At 39.0% G+C, this 23,789-nt stretch overlaps 2 protein-coding genes across 5 annotated transcripts in view; both read left to right on the forward strand.

Annotated features, from left to right (window-relative positions):
- Positions 1–5,493: 5,493 nt before the first annotated feature.
- Positions 5,494–12,017, forward strand: LOC117478441 (hepatocyte cell adhesion molecule-like). Its single transcript, XM_034125496.1, has 4 exons — positions 5,494–5,564; positions 9,837–10,109; positions 11,274–11,504; positions 11,904–12,017. Exons 1-4 carry the CDS (start codon positions 5,513–5,515, stop codon positions 11,996–11,998), a joined length of 651 nt encoding a protein of 216 aa, XP_033981387.1. The 5' UTR covers positions 5,494–5,512; the 3' UTR covers positions 11,999–12,017.
- Positions 12,018–13,408: 1,391 nt separating this feature from the next.
- Positions 13,409–23,789, forward strand: part of LOC117478442 — a 31,303-nt gene continuing 20,922 nt past the window's right edge. For all 4 annotated transcript variants that reach the window (XM_034125497.1, XM_034125499.1, XM_034125500.1 and 1 more), the window contains exons 1-3: positions 13,409–13,443; positions 15,967–16,089; positions 16,362–16,427. In XM_034125497.1, coding sequence (XP_033981388.1) covers positions 13,428–13,443; positions 15,967–16,089; positions 16,362–16,427 — 205 coding nt within the window. In that variant the 5' untranslated portion in view covers positions 13,409–13,427. The remainder of the gene's footprint in view (positions 13,444–15,966; positions 16,090–16,361; positions 16,428–23,789) is intronic.

Here is a 23,789-nt window from a genome sequence, read left to right on the forward strand (position 1 = left end):
GTTATGAAATACTATATGACAGTAAAACAAGAATACAGTTTAAAAGGGGAGTGATTAGTAAAATATCCATAAAGAAAAAGAAAATCTGTTTACAGTTCTGTTTCGTATGGGTGTTGAGAGATGTATCCATAGATCTCTTCATTTTGCTCTCAAAGTGCACCAGATTGATGCTTTTAACTTCAATATTTAAAAAGAAAAAAATCTTCCAGGGGGAGCATGCCCCCGGACCCCCCTAGAGGAGGTGAGGACCCCCCTAGAAGATGTTAGGTCCACTCCCCACCTATAAAAATAGCACTTTACCCCTGCTTACACCTATATTCCGTGAGCTGATTATCGAGCCTTCATTGTAACAGTCGCGGGTGTACTGTGTATGTGTGTGTGGGGTTTGTTGCAGTAGAAAATTCCACTGTAGCGCCCGGTACCTTAATGGGAAACCCTACATGTTTGAGCACCCTCTATGAAACGTCAAGCTACCCCACAGCACCCCTAAAAGAAAATCTCTGGCGCTGCCACTGTGGGCTAAGCCCCGAATGTTTCCAGGTCCAGGAAACGCCCCTGGGTGAGTGTAATAAGGAGGCAAAATTGACGTTCAGTGTGTTGCCGGGAGCATATAAGGATTTATCCACGATGTTGAAAATGTTAAAAATGTTTTTTTTAAATGTTTAAAACATAAAGATAAAAATGTTTTAAAAAGTTATTGTTTAAAGGTGGGGTAGGTAATTTTGGAGAAACCAGCTTGAGTGCGCTAGAATTTGAAAATACACAGCCGGAAAAAATCTGCTACTTCCTTACAGTGCCCATCCATCCGTAGTACTGCTTTTTACAGTACTACGGCTTCCACAGCATACAAAAAGACGTGTTGCAGGCACGAAACATAATACCAATAGAAATACATTGCTTTTAAAATCGTTCTGTGTGACACCAAAAAAAGGGGAAAATCGTGTTAGTGAACACGAATCAATAGATTACATGTCGTGACTCTAACACGAAATGCAGTGAGACTGGGTTGAACTATGTCCCTACCATCGCCACAAATGACTCTCCTGGATTCGAAGCGACAAATAGACTTTGTAGTAGCAAGCTTTCACGGTCAATATAGCAAGCTCTGAGTAATGTATTGTTTCAATAGGCTACATTTAAAACCTGATGAGTCATCCACATAAAAGCTGGAAAATGTTCCTTTGACGACAGGTCATCTTTTCACACTGTTGTGTTTCTAATGTGTCATGACTCCTTACTTTGTCTTCCAGTGGCTTCTACAGATCAACAACAATCTCTTGTTTTGGTGATTCGAATTAGTTTCTCTGTCCTCCTTCTACTCCTCCTCCTCCTCCTCCTCATCATCATCATCATCATCATCATCATCATCATCATCATCATCATCATCATCATCATCATCATCGTCGTGTACTTTTCTAGGAAACGCCGGTTTAGAAAACAAGGTAAATGAGATCTTACTGTAAACACATCAAAGGAAAACATTGCAATCAATAAAAGAAGGTGAAAAAGTAGTTTTGGCCTGTTTATTAACACACACAGCTAATCATATTTAAAGCATGGATAGAACAGAGATAGGTTGGCAGTTTTTACTGTTTTAAAGATGAAATATCCAGTGATACTCACTGACGTTCACAATCTTTTTCACAGGAAAAGAAGAAATAAGTGTTCCTTTTTCCGTTTTCTATTCTCATCGAGCCTGATGTTAAATATATCTTAATATCTTGGTATGAAAGAAGTGCCTTATATGTCCTTTTTTGGTATTTCAGAAGCTCGGCTGGACCAACAACTGCATACTGTATGACAGATTTTACAGGTAACTAAACATATTTTACCAACATCCTTCATGAAAAGCAGAGAACTATTTTTATGTGGTTATTAATTCTTGTTTGTTAAATGTTTTAATAGATGAATCAAACCAAAATGATCCCACATACTCCAACATCCCTGGAGAAGAAGACAGGTAAAGATGGTGCTCTGATCAACATTAGATCATATTTTGTTGTGCCGTATTTTTGGTTGATATTTAATTTATGCTGCCAGAAACAGTGCCCTTACTCATTGATAAGCTACACTTTTATTGGTAGGAATTATAAAGGTACTACTAATTTTGGCTTGTATGATATTAATGTGACCTCTGTGACTGTAGTAGGAGTACTTGGACAAACAATTACAACATAGCATATGTAGTGGCAGATTCAATTAAAAGTAAGGGGTAAAGGAAACAAAATTCTACATTATTAAAATACTGAATCACAGATAGTGATTTTCACCCAGATAAAGCAGACAGAAATTCTGCTGATTGGTATTTTGTCTTTCACAGGTTTGTCTCAGCTGACTGACAACACATATATTTGACTGGAGACACCTAAAGCACCTGGAAACAACAAGGGCCAATATCTATAGTTATACCTCAACATTGCGCTTCTGTCCTGTAACAAGCTGTTTAATGTTTTTGAGAAATCTTTTAGAAAAGAGAGCATGGATTTATGTACAATTTTAAATACTGTCCTGATTTAGGGAATGCGGGATTTGACCCAAAAGAGGACAAAAGGTTTTGCGATTGAGAAGAACAACCTTAAAAATGGATCTGTTATCAAATAGGCAGCCAGTACAGGTGATAGAGACATGGATCAAAGTTTTAGCAGCAGAAAAGGAGAATGATGGTCAGAGACAAGCTATGTTTTTATACTGTTTGGTACTCAAGCTGGAACCCTTTGAAGCTGTGGTGGAGAGGAGGACACTGAACAGGCTGTTGTCCATCATGGATAACCCCACCCATCCTCTCCACCTGCAGCTGGACAGTCAACGGAGCTCCTTCTCCAACAGAATGCTGCAGCTCCCCTGTCACAAGGACAGATACTGGAAAACATTCCTGCCCACTGCAATAACACTGTACAACAAATCACCTCTGGCTGGAAGAGAACTCTCTGCTCCATAGTTTCTCTAGAAATAAAACCACCTTGTACATTTTACTCACACATAATCTGTTTCATATTTAATACTCCATAATTCCATATATTTTGAATATATATATATTTGTATATATATATATATATATATAATATCTGTATGTATATTTTGTATTTTGACATGTATATTTTATATTTTATTTTATATTTTATTTTACTTTATTTCTATTCTTGTATATTTTGTTTTATTGTAAAATGCCTTTTATGCTGCTGTAACAAAAACAATTTCCCAATTTGGGATCAATAAAGTACGATCTATCTATCTATCTATCTAGCTACATAATTCCCTATTACAGCTTACTAATAGATTAGTTTGCATGAGCTGTCAATTAGAATCATGTTTTTCCTATCCTGTAAATTACAGAAATAAAAGAAAAACTGCCATCTTCTGTCCTGTTCTCTTTTTTGAGTTTATATAACTTCATCATTCAAACAATCTTACTTTAAGTTATACCAATGGATTTATTTTTACAGTAACATTGGAGTCTTTAAATAATGCTGTGGAAAAAAAACACCTAGAATAACTTTGTTGTGTGGATATATGAGCACTTTAACTGGGGTTAAGATGTCTTCCTCCACCGTTTTCTGTCAAGTCTTGGTGGAATGGGATTGACCAATGTTTCAGAAAAAGGGTTAGGGTTAGGGTTAGCATACAACTCTAACTCACAAACATTTTACTCATTAAATAATCTGCTGATATAGGAGACTTTGCTATGTATCAGTGTTCTAAATTAAGACAATTCATTCAGAAAGAGGGAACATGTTACAAATAGTCCAGCCTTACTAGCCACGATGTGGCTAGTGTTGCGAGCTAATGTTAGCTGTTAGCTTAGCGGTTAGCAGCAGACCTAACTCAACTCTCATCTTAAAGAAAAGAGGAGGTCGGAAATGATTCTGTGAACTTAATCATTTCAGTCTGTACAAAGATGAGGGGGAGTATCGTTATCTACTCGTTACACAATATTAAAGAGGCCCACAATGCTTTCGAGGTCATCTTCCCTGTAGTGTGTTACATAGGTTTTTGTCCCTGTGTTCCCTCCAGAGGGAGTTTCTCTGCCACACACTTACCCCCCCTGCCTCCATTCGACTCCTTTGTGTACTTCCGTAACGTAATGACATCACTATGTACAGTAACACTCACACCTCTATTGTCTAGTGCTCAAACACATTGCATATGATTAGCTAAGGGGCGGGACATCTCTAAGTGGTTGACCAATCCCAACAGAGCCATCCAGCTAACCAATCAGAGCAGACTGGGCTCTGGTTTCAGACAGAGGGTGAAAAGAGGTGCTGCAGCACAGGCAGTATGAGAACAATAAAGAGCTTTTTGAACATTAAAGCATGGAGACATGTCACAGGAGAGACACTAAATACAAATATGAACCTGAGAATGAGCAGAATAGGGCCAATTATTTGCCGTCTAGTAAATGGATCATTATGCGTAAAAAAACCCTCAATGAAAGCACACACTTTCTTAATAGAATTGCAGAAAATACCAATCACTTATTTGTACTTTATAACTATACATATAACTATATACTGTAAGTTATCGCCAGTTTAGCCGGGGTTAGTATGCCATGTCGGAGGCCCCTTCCTTTGAACTTATACCAGTTGATTTAATTGTACAGTAACATATTTAAAGAATGCTGTGGAAAGAAAAGACCTAGAATAACTTTGTCGTGTGGACATATGAGCAGTTCATCACTCCTACACCATCAGTGCTTTACTTCCTCTGTGCTTTGAACTTCTTTTAATTTTGAACCTGTGGTTAAGATGTCATCCTCCTCCCTTATTTGTCTAGTTGACATGTTAGCAGAATACTTAACTATAAACAACATGTTCTCATCTCTATTTTTCATTGTATTGGCTTTTTTTAGAAAAAAACAAACTCTCTGGGGTTCCACTTGAATTACAATATACTATTGAATTCAATAGTGTGAACAGCTGCAGATGAACCTGCACCAGGCATGTTCTCATATGTTCTCACCAAAAATAATCCCTAGTATTTATCGACCACAAAAAGGTTTTGGCAATCTGTCTTTGTTTAAAGACACGTATGCAAACACAGTTTCTGTTTTCATCTTAAAGAGAAGAGGAGGTTGGAAATGATTCTGTGAACTGAATCATTTCAATCAGATGAAGGGGAATTTGGTTAGTTACTGTTACTCAATATTAATCAGATCTTCTTCTGTGAAAATACATTTCTTACTGGTGTCATTTTTTCTATCTGGGATTGAATCTAAATGATTTATATCCTGAAACCAACGTTTATTTATTTATTAATAATTATAAGTACAATTGCAATCATAACAAATTATGAATATATTTAATTAAAATATATATTATTCCGTTCCAGATGCATGTACCATTTAGTGAACTCGTGGGTTGCAATGAGAAGAAATATTAACCACAGAGGGAAACAGACCGAGACAATGAGTTATCTCTATTGGTTTAGTTAGAGGAACGAGGCGCGACAGCTCACTTCCTGTTCTCGCTTCAGACGAAACCGTGGTCACTCAGTCATTCTCTGTTTGAGGATAAGGATGAATATCTGGAGCCTTTTAGCTTTTATGCTAGGCTGTAATGCCTTTTCAGGTAAGACATTTTAATTTTGTCTCATTGGTTTCGATAGTTTTCATTTCAGAGTGCGTGATCATGTAGCTTAACTCATCGGGCATGTGAGGTTACGGGAAAGCACATTACTTTAGGAAGTGCGTAAACACTCACGGCCATTCAATACACTGTGTTTAATTTAACTTCAGATGCATACACATATGTTCTAAAGTAACTCATATCCTCATCTGCTAAGATGTTTGCTTGTTGCTTTGTAATTGTTGCAATGTTAAGATTACACTTTCTAACACACTAAAATGACACATAAAGCATAATTATTTAAACTCACACTCAAAGAGCCAAACCTTAGCTCAAATCTCCAAAACTCTAAACACATGTTCAGCAATTCAACTTGCCATTTTTTGCAAGACACTGCACACGGTTCTCTAATGGCGCATTTCCACTACACGGCCTCGCTCGGCCTCGCTCGGTATGGCTAGGCCTCGTTAGGACTGGCTCACTTTATGGCGCATTTCCATTACAGTTTAGGAACTGGGGTAGTAACTATAGCAGGGGTGGGGAACCTTTTTCCTCTCAAGGGCCATATCAATTTTTCAACATCCTCCGAGGGCTGTACAAATTATTGAACTCTGCTTAAAAATACTAAAATCACAGCCCATTCATTTGGCCTTTCTTTCATGCTGTGCAAAGAAAAAGCAACCTCTTCATCCAGATATCTATCTATCTGCAAATGTATTTAGTTTCTTATCCATGTGAACATGATTTAAGTGGGGGGGGGACCTAACCTCCTCTAGGGGGTTCCGGGGAGCATGCTCCCTCGGGAAGATTTTTTTTTAAATGTTGAAGTTAAAAGCATCAATCTGGTGCACTTTGAGAGCAACATTAGGAGATCTATGGATACATCTCTCAACATCCATATGAAACAGAACTGTAAGCAGATTTTCTTTATGGATATTTTACAAATCACTCCCCTTTCAAACTGTATTCTTGTTTATTAATAACTTTTTTTTAGTGTCATATAGTATTTTATACCTGTTTACTTTATTCTCTTTTTTGTAATAACTATAATGATCATATAAAGATGTGCTTTTACCTCACTGGTTGGAGAAAAAGCTTCTTATATTCGTTAGCATAGCTAGCTAACCATATGCTAATAACAACAAAGTTATTGACTGTATGATCAGTATGACAGATGAACAGATCACCACTGGGCTTTCAACTAAAGACACAGCCACGCAAAAACTGTGGCATGTGTACGGCTCCTTATGGGTACTGCAATTTGTGAAGTCCCGGCCCGGAGCCGCATTCTGGTGCTCTCCGGCAGAACTGCACCCCTGTCAGATAGGACATATACCACGTGATGACACGTTAGGCTCGTGTTGTGTTCATGGACCCTGACCTTGGCCAGGACATTTTTTTCTTTTTTGCGTGTGTTTATAAATTACCTCGAGGGCCTGTGAGGGTTGTTGTGAGTGTGGACGGTCGGAGCATATACAACGTTAGCTTAGCCAATCTCCATTTAGAAAACACGCATTTTAAAAGGTTTTTCGCCTGCCGTCTGTCTGCAGACTTGTCAAAGCATTAATTCATGGTTTTTATTAACCGGTATCAGTATGTTGTTACTTCGGCATCATTTTGAAACGTGTATTACAATTAAATCACGGTAAAATATGTTCATTTTGTTGTAGTTGTAGCCCCCTTGCCAGCGATTCTCTCTCTAGTTTAGCATAGCCTACTCAGCCTGGTTGTTGGCCCGGAAAGAACCTCGATTTTATGGGGCCAGAAAACAGTGAAATACTACCCGCTAGCCGGTACTACGCTAAGTGGAAACGCAACCAAAAATGGGCCCCGCCCGGCTCGGCACGCTTAAAGCGAGCTCCGCGCTGTAGTGGAAATGCGCCATAAGAAAGACACAGAAATCTGACATATTAACTTGTTTGCCATTTTCAAAACGTTGCCATTAAACATGCTACACACATAACTGTTGTTATACTTTAATTGTTCTCCAAAACACATAACACATGGTTACAGTCGTGTAAACAATATGCCTCTGTCAAGTAAGGAAAACTTTGAGGGAAAAGAAACAGAGGAAAGAAAAGTGCTTAGGCTGCATTTTACCACATAGCTGGGTCTGGCCACAGCCTGCAGGAGAAATAACTATTCAACTGACTCCAATTCATCCTCCTTCTCACTTTTATCCTCCCTCTACCTCTTCCTCTTGCTGATTAAAGTGCCAAGTTGAATTGAAAACTTGTTGCAGAGCTGAAAATGTGTTTAGAGTTTTTGAGATTTGAGCTGAGGTTTTGCTCTTTGAGTGAGAGTTTAAATAAGGAAGCTTTATGTCTAATTTTAGTGTGTTAGCAACAAAAGAAAACTGTAAGCACATGGTTGGACAAAGTGCCATTTGGTGCAAAAGTTAGGTTTTGGTAAGTGTTTATGTAGTTTTGGGTTCAGTGCTTCATTTTGCAAGATATATGAGGTGTTTTGCACTTTGGGTGTGTGGTTTTGTGCATTGCGTTTAGTGTTTGAGAAAATAAGTCCTGCGTTTGACACTGTTGACCACAACATATTACTAGACCGACTAGAAAACCTGGTGGGACTTTCGGCAACAGTTCTAAATTGGTTTGAGTCCTACTTAAAGGACAGAAAAAACGTTGTTTCTATAGGTAAATACACATCTGAGTTGACACATATGACATGTGGGGTACCTCAAGGCTCCATCTTGGGGCCTCTTCTCTTTAACATCTACATGCTACCACTGGCTCAGATAATGAAAAACAACAAAATAAGTTACCATAGCTATGCGGATGACACACAAATGTACGTAACAATTTCACCAGGAGACTATGCTCCAATTCAAACACTGAGTAAGTGCATTGAACAAATCAATGACTGGATGTGTCAGAACTTTCTCCAATTAAACAAAGATAAAACTGAGGTAATGGTTTTTGGAGCCAAGGCAGAACGTATAAAAGTTAGCGTTGAGCTTCAGTCTGCAATGTTCAAAACAACAGATAAAGCCAGAAATCTAGGTGTAGTCATGGACTCTGACCTGAGTTTCAACAGTCACATTAAAACAGTTACTAAATCAGCCTACTATCACCTAAAGAACATATCTAGGATTAAAAGACTAATGTCACAGCAGGATTTGGAAAAACTTGTCCATGCTTTTATCTTCAGTAGACTCGATTACTGTAATGGTGTCTTTGCAGGTCTCACTAAAAAATCTATTAGAAAGCTGCAGCTAATTCAGAACGCCGCTGCTCGAGTCCTCACTAACACTAAGAAAGTGGATCACATCACTCCTGTTCTGAAGTCCTTACACTGGCTTCCTGTGTGTCAAAGAATAGATTTCAAAATATTGTTGCTGGTTTATAAAGCTTTGAATGGTTTAGGCCCAAAATACATGTCTGACCTACTGCTAAATTATGAACCATCCAGAACTCTCAGGTCTTCAGGGACTGGTCAGCTTTCTGTCCCCAGAGTCAGAACTAAACATGGTAAAGCAGCATTCAGTTATTATGCTCCAAATATCTGGAACAAACTCCCAGAAACCTGCAGGTCCGCTGCAACTCTTATTACTTTTAAATCCAGGCTGAAGACTTTTCTTTTTGCCGCTGCTTTTAATTGAACTATTCACATCTTAAACTGCACTGTAACTTTTATCCATGTATTTTTTCTTTTAATGTTTATTTTATTATCTTTTCTTTTTAATGACTGATTTTAAATGCCATTTTCTTAATGTCTTCCATTTTTGTAAAGCACTTTGAATTGCCTTGTGTTGAAAGGTGCTATATAAATAAACTTGCCTTGCCTTGCCTTGCCTTTCAAAAAACTTGTTTTAGCAATTTAAAAAACTGTAAACTATATTGTTTCTTTATTTGAACCAAGACGATGCATATACACAGGAAGACGTGAGGTGCTATATTCAGACCCTGGGCTCACTAAACAGAATTTTCAGATGGTTATTCAGATTAATTTGCACTTCCTGTCTGTCAAAATACCTTTACACTTGCACGTAGACTGCACCATATTCCAATGTCAAAGATAACATTACGTTGAACCTCAGCTTCTAAACTTTGGGGGGAATCGTGAAAATGATCAGGAAATATTTAGAATGAAATGTGGTTGCAATCACCATTCTGTGTATTGGGGTTGTGTATAATCACATCAGTGAGTCCTTAAAAATGTTAGACTATGATATAAATCCCCTTTTGTTTTGTTTGCAACAGAAGAAATGCTGATTTTCTGAACACAGCTGACTTTTTATTGTAAATCTTGTTTCTTTGAAAGGTTTACGCCATGAAGTGGTTGAAGAACGGACCTCAGGCTCTCTGCCTTGTCCTCACTCTGTGGAGGGTACAGTGACGTGGAGCAGAGAGAGGAATGGAAACAAAGTGGCCTTATTTACAATTGATGGTGAAAGAGAGACAAGACACAATGACCCGGGCAAACTATACGGTTCATTCGCAGATAAATCACTGTACATTCGCACATTAACCCTCTCAGACTCAGGGAGATATTTCTGTAATGATGAAGCAGTGGAGCTGACAGTGATCCCACCAGGTAAGAGCAAACTTTATTAAACCTCTTCTGCTTTCTGTTCCTGCTCCTATACGTCTCTGTGCTAAATATTACATTTGTCATTAAACTCCGATAATAGAAAAATGTTCTTACATTAATGAGATGGTGTATTTATAATGTAAACCTGTGTTGTTCTTTTTTGAGAATCTTCCAAAAATATATTTTCATATTTGGTGATACATCCTAGTTAGAAAGATTTGTGGTGTACATCTGTATTTTTGTGTATTTATTTCAAGTTAATAGCCTAAATGTATTTGTAATTATAAAGATTTTAACACGCTTCAGTGGGAAATAAATACATTACTACAATATTGTTATGCAAAGGAGTTTTTAGCTTGATCTGTCAGTGTCATCTGTCAGCAGGAATACGGAAAGACTACTGCTCCAAATTGTATTAAACCTGATGGACAGAGGTAGAATAGGCAACAAAAAAAATGCATTCAGAGAGGATCCCAATCATCGGGCAGATACACAAAGTTTCACTTCTGTTCTGTAACATTGTGGCTTTAGTGCTGCATCGCTTTGGTGTCAGATACTTGGTGAGTTTCTGTGAACAAGTTTGAATACCTCCCTCACTCACAGACCTCAACATGTTGTTACAACGCTCTCAGCTATAAACTACAATTGGTTTTCTTTTGAGCATCCGTGTTACACAATTTAAAACGTAGACAAGTTTCAACTTCCTAATTAGGGCAATGTTACCATCCCATGTGAACAAACCACTGGGCTTGGTGGATTGTCATTCTAGTTTATGAAACTGCAAACTATGTCTGGTTTTTGGATTTACAAAAAAAGTAAATTTCCTTTAAAAATTCCCAAAAATACTGAAGCGTTTTAGATGTAACTTGTAGTTGTCTGTGTAAACTGTGTGTTCATGCTTGAAGTGTGTGTTTTATGCCAAATCACATACCACACAGGAAAAATATGTATATGTTTATATGAAGGATACAAATTTAGCAATAACAACACAGTTCTCTTATTCATTTCATATGGGAAAGAGTCGTCAACTAGAACTTCATGTACATAGAGCACATTTTAAAAGAGAAGACCTCTAAAACTCTTTATATGGCCTCTGACTTTATCTTAAATATGTGTTATAAAGACATTAGTGTACATTATTAAAACATGAATGTGTTCTGTGTCCAGGAACAATCAGATTTGGCGCTACAGAGAGGACCAGCGTCACTCTGGACTGCCCTCATGATGATGGAGGATCACATGATCAAACATGGAGCAGAGACACTGTTGAGATACATCGACAGAAAGGCTTTGATGTTTCACCTGTTGACCGGACATTGACCTTAACAGACGTGGAGCTACGTGACTCTGGACTCTACTACTGTGGTAGAAAAGCTGTTTTTCTGCAAGTGATTGAAGGTGAGTCAGAGAGGAACACAGAAATATGGGTGGAAGTAAGAGAGAGTAAAGCAGTGCATTTCTACAGGCATGTTTCTTATATGCTAAGCTAGGCTAACCAGATTTAGCTTCCCAGTACAGATGAGTGGTATTCATCTTAAAATCTTGAGATTAAGTGCATACAAATAGCATAAATGAAGAGGGCATGCTACCTCCAAATAAAACCTTTGCCAGGTATTTTAAATGTGTTAAGTCAAGTAGAATAATAGATTCTGGGTTCGACTGGTTTAGGTCGTGAAAACACTTTGGCTAAATGCCATATATAAGACCACAGCATGTTCTCTATTTTAAATTGGTGCATGTTGACTTTCTGTGGTTAAGTGCTTGTTTGTGGCCTCTATCATCTATATCACTCTGAAGCGACCAAGGCTCCACCCACCCCAACCACACTGACATCAACATCCGCACCTTCAGAGGCCTGTACTACGAAGCTGGATTTTCGCTTAGCCGGCTAACTTCAGGGAAATCTCGGGCTTTCCGGTCCTACGACGCTGGTTCTCTTTTTAGCAGGCTAGATTTCCATGGTAACTTATGCTGAGCGGCAAACCTGCTCCGGAGCAGGTTAGGTGGCAGGCTAAGAGATCAACTCAGTGAAAGCACCGCCTGCTGACCAATCAGAGCTCCGTGTGTGCGGAGTTTAAAGCGATCAATTCATATTACAGGATAGAGGAAATACAGAAAAACTGCCGTTGCAGGAAAGACGGCCGGCCAAAATCAACTGACTGTGTGAACGTGAAAATTAATAGAATATCCCCTCCCATCTTCAGAGCAATCAAACTATTATAATATTAGCGTTAAGAAAGCTTAATTAAATATCTGCCACGACATAAGTAACCGGATCAGAGTAACATTAAGTACAGTCCGCGGCACTGTGAGTGCAGACGTCGATGTGTCCCATTATCATTCATATCATATCACATCATAATGTATCATATATTTCCTTATTTGAGTCAGCTTCTTGAGCCGTATCTGGCCATGCAACACTCACAGTGTCACATACTGTATGCAGAAGTATTATTTTAAGCAACACATTAAGTTGATGAAACACTCGAGTCAAATTCTCCTAATTAAAGTCAGATCCACTCGTGTCTTAGACGGGGCAGTGATATCATAAACCTGTTAATGTACGCATTCAAACACTTTTTCTTTTACCAGCTGTATTCACCTTGCAGGTGCAGCTATGTGGCTTTTATCCTGGATAAAGTGTTTAAGTCATGGATGTTTAAAGTTTAACTTCTTCATATTTGACTAATATTAAAGTTCACTTTTCATTCAGGAAGTATGACGCGCTGCGCTGTCAGTACGCTTGTCCGTGTTTGAGATTGGTCGAATGCTCCAAATACCACCCCTTTCATGTGAACGCGCACCTAACTAGATAGGACACGGCTGGCTTGAGCGATCCACTTGATAACCAGCGTCGTAGTACAGCTTAGCCAGAGCGCGTATGTTTTGGATTGGGCCAACCGGCTAACTCAAACATATCCAGGTTAGGTTGAACCAGCTTCGTAGTACAGGCCTCAGGTACACCAAGACAAACATCAGAAGCAGCAACACCTCTATCTTCAACAACACCTCCAACTACTACGACTACAACACAGGAAGAAAGTCAAAGCAGGAAAGGTGGAAATAAAAATGACAAGAACAGTAATCTTAATATGCAAACACATTTATGTAAAGCTGATCAATCTGAGAGAGCTGGTAAAAATAGATACTAAACTATGTAATCCTCTGCCCTGCTCAGAAGGTACCAAGAAACAGAAAAGAAACAAAAATTCTGTATTCATTTTTTCAGAAACAAAAACAACAGCAACAACAGCAACAACAACAACAACAACAACAGCACCAACTACAACAACAACAGCAGCACCAACTACAACAACAACAATGGTGGCAAGCACTGGTAGGACTTAAGTCTTTCTAAAGAAAATCATGACAGAAAATGTGTATAAAACGTCAAAATCTACAACAAATGTGATGCAACCCTCAATTCTAAGCTTTAAGATATACAGAACAGTGTATGTAAATGTTTTGTGATTACATAGGAACCTAACCTTTTATATAATGTAATTAAATAAAGCAAGTCATTTCTCAATGCGTGCTATATTGACTGTGAAAAAGTCCTCTTGCTTGTGAGGTGTGTGTCTACAGCTACCAGGATGCATTGCACCAGGATGCATTACACGCTAGCTACCCCTCTCTGGTCGCTACCATGAGGAAATGAAATTACGGGCCAAAAGTTTTATTTACAAGTATTAAAAGTAAGTATAGGACACCAAACCAACTGAGACCTGTCTGTCCGCCTCACGCACGCACACACACACACACACACACACACACACACACACACACACACACACACACACACACACACACACACACACACACACACACACACACACACACCTACACACTGTACAACACACACCTACAGCTCCTAAATATATATCAGGATACAGCCGTTGTGTATTTTATTATGTGAAGCACTAAATGGTTTTAGAAAGATATCGACTCTTTGTTTGTAGATATCTACTAAACTAAAGCAAATAAAGAGAGTAGGCCTGTTATACTGAGTGATATATATTTTACACACTGCTCTGCTTTCTGCACGGACCTCACAGCTGTTCTCACTGTAAACATTGTGTCGCGATGAAAACAGTTAATAAAATAATATCCAGGGGATGCATGCAGAGCTGTCATTGGCTGAGATCAGTCCGGCCGTGCGTCACAAGTCTTTTAAAGGGGACCTATCATGCAAAATGCACTTTTGTACGTCTTTTATACATGAATATGTGTCCCCGGTGTTCCAGGGAACTCACCAAGTGTCAGAAAACACAACCCTCTCTATTTTCCTCCATACCCAAATCTCTAAAAACGGGGCTGCAACGGATCTGATCAAAACTGATCCAGATTTGAACACTGTCCTGACGTCAGGACGGTGGCACTACGGCTATTGGGCCAACTCTCCACCTATCAGGGAAATGTGGGGTTGGGCCACGGCCGGCCATTGCCGCTCGAAAGCACTGGAGACGCTGTAGTACATATGCCAGGCCTGTAAGTGGCGCTGTAGTCTGCCACAAAAGCAGCGAAGAAGACTTCCCGTGCATGGTTGCCATGGTAGCCCTTCTGTTTATTCTCCGCTGTGGATCTTTTTCTCCCTCCCCGAGGCAAGTGTTTGCTCCTGCTGCTGTAATTCAATGCAATCCCTCCCCGTCGAGGCAAGCACTGTAATTCTCTCCGGTTAGTCCACCAGCAGATGACAAACACCCACCTCTCCGCCTCTTCCAAGGAACGAGGGGACCGTGCGGCAGAGTTTCAGTTAGGTTTTTTTTCGCCGGTCAAGATGTCCGTTAATGTTTAAATCTTCCGGACAAAATTAGAAAAGTGCCGGTCAAAGGTCTTCTTTGTTATTTATTGAGCTTTAAAACAAATGAATAACGACTCTATATAATAATATAATAAAACACGGAGGACGGAGATCTCCCCCCTCTTCTGACAGCCCAGCAGCTGTTCAGAGCACGCTCCCCTCTCCTACAGGGGGGCGTGGTCAGCTGCAGCTCACAGAATCAGCCCCCTGCAAAAACAGTGCTGGAAAGAGCAAATGGAGCGAAATGAGGCATGGCTAAAATGCAGGATCTGTTTGGTATTTTGAAAAAAAAACTATATTTATATACTTTATATAGGTATGGCCCTACAATATATTGTTCAAATATAGCATAATAGGTGTCCTTTAAACATCACGGATCCGTGGAAGACCATTGTATCCTCGGTTATAGCTCCTCCAGAGAGCCTCCTAGATGCTCGATGCTCGATCCTCAGTCCTCGAAGTGCATTTAGAGAAATGGGATGTCCTTCAACATGGCGCACTGAAATCCATTTCCGGGTCACTACCGGAGGACCGAGGAGTCGAGGAGTCGAGGAGGGGAAATTAGTAAAATGAGAAAGGCCCTAAGGCTCTACAACATAACATAGTCAGTAAATCCCCCACTGGAGAATGACTACTAAACGTCATCACGCAGAACATTAGCCGCTTTTAGCTTAGTGGAGGTGACGTGAAGTCATGTGACCCTGATGCAGTTTGTTTATAGCCTAACGTTAGCTTTTTCCTACTGCATAAAAATCATAAATGTGTTAATATGCGGAGAATAGCCTGCTGGAGAGATGTGTAAGTATCGTTGCCGGCCGAGTCAGACAAAAAACATGTATCCTGCTCCATAAGATCCTCTGCACTCTGTATTGTATATCATTCACTATTGAAGAGACAAATAGACTTTGTAGTGGCAAGCTTTCACGGTCAATATAGCAAGCTCTGAGGGATGTATTGCTTCAATAGGCTACATTTCAACACTGATAAAATGTTTCTTCAATGACATATCATTATGTGTTTTAATATAGACTTTTTTCCTTCTTTCTTTTTTTCTTCCAGTGGCTTCTAAATACCAACCACAGATTCTTGATTTGGTGTTAGGAACAGTTGTCTTTTTCCTCCTCCTCCTCCTCATCATCACCATCGTCTTCTTTACTTGGAGATGCAGGTTTAAAAGACGCGGTAAAAAAAACCTGTCCTGTATACACATGGAAAGGAAAAAAGACAATCCATTAATGCAAATTTAAGAAGATCAGCTAATAAATAAAAAAGCAGTTTTAAACTTTCAGCATGAAAACTGATCTTAAGGGTATAGTTGTACTTATTTTGTAGAGAAATTGGTGTCACTGCGATCTACTCGGAGTTATCTTTGTGTTTGTCAGCAGGCTTTAAAGCAAATAATCAGTGATTACGCAGTTGATTTCTTCAAGTGACGTTCACAAACTTTTTCACAGGAAATGAAGAAACACAACCTGTCTATGATGAGATACAAGATGGATTCATCTTTCAGACCACAAATGGTGAGAAAAAAACAAGTTCCCCTTTTCTATTAAGATCGAAACTGATGTAAAATTAAAGAGGCCCTGGTATGGTATTTGGGATTTTTCCTTTCCTGTATAGTGGTTACTGTAAATGGTCTACAAATGCTAAAATCCCTGTGTTCTCTCCAGAGGGTGTTTCTCCCCTAGACACACCCCCCCTGCCTGAAACGCCTCCATTGGAATCCTTTGTTTACTTCCGTAACATAATGACATCACTATGTAACACTAGTGCTTCTATTCGCCAGCGCTTTAAACAAATGTTAGGTGATATGCTAAGGGGAGGCACATCTGTAAGCGGTTGACCGATCGCAACAGAGCCGGCCAGCTAACCAATCAGAGCAGACTGGGCTCTGGTTTCAGACGGAGGGTGAAAAGAGGTGCTGCAGCACAGGCAGTATGAGAAAAATAAAGAGCTTTTTGAACATTAGAGCATGGAGACATGTCACAGTAGAGACACTACATATTAATATAAACCTGAAAATGAGCTAAATATATTCTCTTCAAATTATTGACTGTTATTTTGGCTTGCATTCATGTAAGTAGAGTAATATTTGTGTCCATTTAATTCTAAAAGTATTCAAAGTGCTATATGACAGTGTAGAATGACATGTTTCAACTTGTTTCCTGAAGCGAAACAGTTCTATCACTAACGGGCCGTCTCCACAGCAGCGTTAAAAAAATCTTGGAGGTGGGCGTATCTGAAGCTTGAGGATTTTTTGCGAGCAACCAATCACATGAATCTCCCTCCCGCGACATACGAAGCAAAAAAGCCCGAAGTAAACTGGATATAAACTCCCCAAAACAGGCGAAAACCTACCACTGTCTCTGCCACCTCCCTCCATGCCTGGCTCCTCCGGTTTATATCCCGGTAGGTCTGGTCATAAAGCACCGGGTGATTGATTCGCTACCGCTAATTTCTCCTCCATTTTTTGGAATATGAGGAAATGACCTGCGATATTTCTCTCCCAGCATACACGCCGTTTGATTGGCTAGAGCTTGAACTGTCAGATTTGCGTACACGGGATTTGATTGGCTGACGCTTCCACCTCAGCCTCAAAAGTTGAACATTGTTCAACTTTGAATCCTCAAAATCCTGAAAATCTCCGCTCGCCTGCCCACAATGCATTATCTGCGAAAAGTGAGGGAAAGTGACGTCACCCCATTCAAAGTGAATGGGCAGAAGCGTTTCAAGATTTTTTAACGCTGCTGTGGAGACGGCCCGTAAGAGTATTGATAATTAGGGATGTAATGATGCATCGTGAACCGGTTAAAAATTGGTACAGATACGTTAAGATTAAAATCGGTTGAGCTAAAAAATGTATCGTGATGTGTTGGGTTCAGAATTCCAGAAAAGACAAACAACTTCTAAGTTGAACTATTTATTGTAAAGAGAGCAAAATATATATATTACTTGGCCAAGGACTCATCACGTCTTTGGGAATCACAGGCAGCAAAGCTGTAATCTGTAACCACCATATCCGTCAAGAGCCTCGAACCTCGTGCGACAATACATTTTATTACACAGGGCGTTGCCCGTACATTTATGATTGGTCAAAACTAGCTGAAGAGATACCGTGGTTTAGACTTGGTTCTCTTTGGTTGGTGCGCAGACTCAGATAGGGTCTCTTGGCAACACGATCCTCCAATCAGCATTCGGCCGGCCTGTGGAAGTCCCTCCCTACTCTGGCACCATCATACTAATTTGTTTTCTCTAACGTTTCTTCAGATATAGCGGGAAACCATAATGTTGCTTCCTAACTTTGCGTGGGAGCGCGGCTCCCATACAAAGTCAAGGCCGGTGCGATGTGCTGTTCTGACTACCTCTTTGTGTTCTCTCAGTCTCTGCACTCCACCTTGCTACTTTCAATATTGCAAGCTAAACACTTTCTCATGTAACTTTTCCCTTTGTTCCTGTCCTCCCCATCAAAACTTGGGGGGGGTGATTGAGTCTATTTATTCCTAAGTCACAGCCACATAAATGAGCACAATAAGCAAATAATGTAATAATAAGAATCAGTCTTTCTAATGTTATATAAAAATAGACTCCACAAATCACTCCTTTCACACCTTTTAAGGTGTGAATCTAATCTACGTCTATTTTTCTTTTTACTGCGTCTCTGGTGTAATTTATGAATCTCTGCTGGTTATACTAGATATAGCTCACCCACATCCACTACTCATGTTTCTGGTAAAGAAACACACTCATGTTATGGATTCAATAACAACTAGAATAATGATACTGTCAAAGTGCATGATTTCCTGGTGGTACTGCTTCTACCTGTCACTGCTTAGATATTATCAAGCTGAAAAAAAGAATACAGAATTCCAACATTCTGTCATCAAATGTCTTTCTATTATGAATTTAAATTGCCCTTGTGAAACTAGTCTTGTGTTCATTTCTATCCCCATAATGACCTAAACAATAAAGTATATGGCTTTTACTTCTAATTATTTACCAGGCTAGAGAAAGGATGTTGTCTAAATTAAATTCCTTCTCATTACATTACTATGTTTTAGCTTAACTTAACTGTAATATGTTCTTTCTACATTTCAAACCCCACTTACTCTAATATCTGTTAACATATCCACATTACAAAATGGTTTCATTATCACAGGTCGACTTCTTTGGTATTCCCATTCTGGAATTACATCTCTCACAGAAGCCCCTTGGCCACTGCTGCTGCATCTGCGTTACCTGTTATAACTCAATCAATATTTAGAAACATGTCAACATTCATCAAACAGTATCTTATAGACATGGAGCAGGTTCATTCAGATAGAACATCCGAGTTGGGGCGGCACGTTTCTTTCAGTCCCTAAAGGAAAAATGTAGATTGTGAATTTGACAGCCATGTTGATATAATACATTATACACACACTCCCCCTTTTTACACATGAACTCATGTGTAACAAAATCCTGTATGTGAAGAAAACCTTCAGGTAATCAGTGATTATAAGAAAATACCAAACATTATTCACAAATTTACATCCATTATTTTCCACAGTAAACACTCCAGTGAAAATAAGTGTTTCTCTCCATCTTTCAGTCCTAAAAGAAACAGAATCTTCACATTTTAGTTTGAGCTTCACATTGTGCAAACCGCCGCTGCCTGTGGGAGTAAAATAGCATCAAGTAGATTAGAAACGGGTCACATGTGTTTTCCAATTGTGTGGAATTTTAGGAAACCTCTCGTTTCCCACAGAGCCCCAGAATAATGTGTTAGTCCAAAAACATGCTTGATTAGTCATTGTTTTAAATCATGCAGTTGCACTGATCACATGCAGACATACATTCACACTCACTCTGTCAGGTTGTAAAGTCAAGTTTGGTCAGGTTCACCCCAGAGTCAGTCATTGACAGTGCTTTTCTCAAGTAACACTGTCAGTCAGGGTCAAAGGTCATTTTGTCTCAGTCTTTTTCGCCATGTGTCGTGCTCTGCAGAGACTTTGATATTTCAGCATAGGCCAGTATCCTTTGTCTACAAAAATCTGTCATATGGAGCGCCATCATTTATTAATTCACGATTACAACTATAATTTTCAAGATATCTCTAACTTTTCATTGGGACAGCTGTTTCCCACATTTCCTGAAATTTGTTAGCCAAAAATGTAACTTCCTTATAGTACTACTACTGCAGTTTATTAACACCTAATCTATATTAAAATGTCTAATAGATCTATTTCAGAAACTTGTGCACATAATTATTTTCTTGAGTCAAAACATTATTAGGATCTGTGTAGCTCTGCCATGTATTTAATAACTCATTATATTCATGTATCTTCAATCCTGGTCCACTTAAAGAATTTTTCTTTTTTTAACCTCCCTAGCAGTGTGTGGAACTTTGGGTGTACAAACATGTAACAATTACTCCTTCCTTTATCAAGGATTTGAAAACAGAAGTAATTTCATCAATGGTTTGTAGTTGAATTTAGGAATCACTTATGGTAGGTATGTTTTTACTTTTTAACATCTCTAAATTACAGGTCATTACTAATTAAATGGATGACCATTAGGAGGTGGTGACGCTTGTCTTTTAAACTCATAATCTGGTGCCGTGCGCTCCCTGTGAAGCTGCAAGTAAGATTTTAAAAACCACTGCAGGGTGGGTTGAGTGACCCATTCTCCTTATTGGTTGTCAATAATATGCACCTTTACAATGGGTGATCCAAAGCCCCGCATTTGTTTACTCCCAATTATATTGCTTTTTCAAAATTAAATTAGCTGTTTTTATTTTTATTTAATTTTAAACTCTACATTTTGGACTGCAAACAACAGTTATTTCCCCATAAAAAGTGCTCCTACTGTATGGTAATAACTATGCTACAATGGTGAAATCAATACCTCAGATTGAGATACTATATTTGGTTTAGAACTAGCTTTCCCTTCATCATGACCTATATAAATAAAGATTTGTCTGATCTTATAGAGTTGTTACTAAAACTCTCCCTTTAAACTGTAGATCAATACTGTAACAAATTAAAACACTACCAAATTCACACATGAATAAAAACTCTAAAAGAATAATTTGTAAACATGATGAAAAGATTGAAGAATATTTTCTACTCTGTACTCCTAACTCCAAAACACCCACTGCTTAAAGTGTAGTGAATATTTCCATCATGTCTCCCCCTTTTTCCCACAGTACCTTTAGTGTGTTTTAGGATTATTTTCTCAATTTACTTTAATAGTTTCCTCTTTACTGCTATTTTTAATTTACCAATTGATTAATTCATGGTTAATACAACTTTTTATCTTTACTTATTTATCAAGTCAATTCAATTTCTTAAAATGTGGTTCTTTTTATGTGCGTTTGTGAATAAGTGTGTTTATGTGCAAACTCACTCATTCCGATTGATTCCCTTCCCGTCTCCTCTGGTTTATCTCGAGCCGTGACCCCGGCCTCCTCACATTCTGCTCTATCAACTCCTCTGATTCTGACTTCTCCCCAGTCATCATCCATCCGCTGTAACTCTTTCATGCAGCCATCTGCCCAGTTACATCTGCAGCCCCAATCATGCCACTGTTCTTGTACTGCTTTGCATTTCATCTCCTCCTTTACAGTCTCTTTGCTGTTTTATGGAGCTTTGGTTCTGGCTGCCACAGGTGGAGATTGTTCTGGATGCAGTTCTGGATGCAGTCTTGTTGTTGTTGGTTCAGCTCTGGTTCTCTGTCTGTTCGATGGAGAAGGAGGAGTCTCCTGGCTTGGGTTAGGTCTTTGTTTGCTCAGGCGGATCGAGGTCTTAGCCGTCTGATACAGAGGGACAGTCCAGGTCTCGGCACACATTACCTATAGAAATTCTAGCACACTGAGGTTAAATAAATCCAACCCTTTCCACTCTGTCTTTTTCTAATCATACTATCTGTCTTGGTTGTTAAATGCCATCTTAACAACAAAATGAATGTCTCCTAATGATATTACAGAACTCCTTTAAAAAAATTATTTCAACCATTTGTAACATATTTACTCAAAATAGCTCTTTCTGTAAACCACTTTCTCCTATAAATTGAAATACTCACATGTTACAAACACCATATCTCCACCCACTACAAAAAGAACATCTCCATATATTCCCCGTTTAAATCTCACTGTTACTTAGAACAACAGTAAAAACCAGCAGAGAGCATACTAACAGATCACAACAATGTAAATTGACCCAAGAGTAGGCCTATGTTTTCTTTCTATTATAATTATTAATATTATCACTTTTAGTGAACACTTATTCGTATTATCTAAATGCCCTGTCCTTAATCCAGACATGCAAATTGTTTGAGTGTAAAAATGTGTTTTTCCCTATCTGTTTACACTCTAAAGATTCTTTAAATTATTATGGATTAATTACTAATCCCTTTTGTGCTTCTGATCAAAATGATTTATGTGTAATGCTTTAAATATACAAATATGTGTTAAATGTAATAGTTCTAAATTTGAACACAGTTATTCTAGTTCTGACTGAAATAATATACAATATGTCCAGCAGATAAAGCCAAACCTTAATTTAGTGGGAATGCTGATACATTTTTTAAAAACTGCCATAATTCCCAAACCCTACATTCCTGAGACATACTTTTTCATGACAAACGTAGGAAAACATCTCGTAGCTTGAAAAATGACAAATAATTAAGGAAAAATAATTAAACAAAATGCCTCTTGAGGGCATGAAGTGACAAAAACGTTCAACATGTCTCCATTAAAACCCATTGTAATTTCAGGCTGATATTTCCTCACAGCAGCAGCCGCACACCTTTAGTTAAACTGCCAAAAAGGCCACATTATTTACCCGAAGGTACACAAAAATTACACTTCAGATGCTCAACTTCCTTGACATGCTTCACGTTTTGAAATTTCACAGATATCTGTTATCGTTCTTCCACAAAACGTTCACATGTAAGAGGTTTATCTCTCATTCAGAACAATGCAAACCTTTGATCTCTACAGAGCTCGTTAGCTCAACTATAAACACCTGTGTCATGGAACACGATGATGTCATCACTCCAACTGACAGCAGTCAGTTCTAACTGTTCATTTTACACACACACTCTCTCTCTCTCTCTCTCTCTCTCTCTCTCTCTCTCTCTCTCTCTCTCTCTCTCTCTCTCTCTCTCTCTCTCTCTCTCTCTCTCTCTCTCTCTCTCTCACACACAATGTTCCAAACGGTCCAAAACTTCACAGGTTTGGTAACGATGCAGCCATCAACGCATCTAAGCGTAGTATGGGGTGTCATCAAATGCCGTTGCCATGGCGACAGACCATTCGCCATGAAACACGATGTCGCTGTAAGTCCAATGGACACGGTCCAATCGTCCCCCAATCTTCACTTGTATATCACCGGTCCATGCCTCAACAGCTCTACGCCAAATTTGAAATCTCACCATATGCCGTTTCCACGATGTCCCTTTAACTCCTATGAAAATGTTTAAAAAGTGTTCAAAATTCACATGTGTGCTAACAGTCCAGCCGTGAAGACATCTACGAGACAGTTTTGAGATTTCTTCAAATGCCGTTGCCATGGCAACACAATGCTCGCCATGAAACACGGTTTTCTCAAAACCTCACAGGTTTGGTAACGATGCATCCATCAACGCATCTAACCGTATTATGGGGTATCATCAAATGCCGTTGCCATGGCGACAGACCACTCGCCATGAAGCACGATGTCGCTGTAAGTCCAATGGACACGGTCCGATCGTCCTCCAAACTTCGCTTGTATATCACACATTCAAGCCCCCAGTGTTCATGTATCATTTCAATCTAAATTCTTCACTTTCTTCTTACACATTACATTTCAGCATAGCAGTTTAGCGTCAGCTTTTCAGAATAAAGCATTCCCACTAGCAATTTC

The sequence above is a fragment of the Trematomus bernacchii genome, unplaced genomic scaffold (genome assembly GCF_902827165.1).
Source record: "Trematomus bernacchii unplaced genomic scaffold, fTreBer1.1, whole genome shotgun sequence".
NCBI lineage: Eukaryota > Metazoa > Chordata > Actinopteri > Perciformes > Nototheniidae > Trematomus > Trematomus bernacchii.

What these genes read in the sequence shown, in the direction of transcription:
- LOC117478441 (XM_034125496.1), top strand. Translation starts at nt 5,513, where the DNA reads ATGAATATCTGGAGCCTTTTAGCTTTTATGCTAGGCTGTAATGCCTTT. An exon ending in GCTGACAGTGATCCCACCAG is followed by an intron (nt 10,110 to 11,273) that starts GTAAGAGCAAAC and finishes TTCTGTGTCCAG; the next exon opens with GAACAATCAGATTTGGCGCT. An exon ending in TTTTCTGCAAGTGATTGAAG is followed by an intron (nt 11,505 to 11,903) that starts GTGAGTCAGAGA and finishes ATCACTCTGAAG; the next exon opens with CGACCAAGGCTCCACCCACC.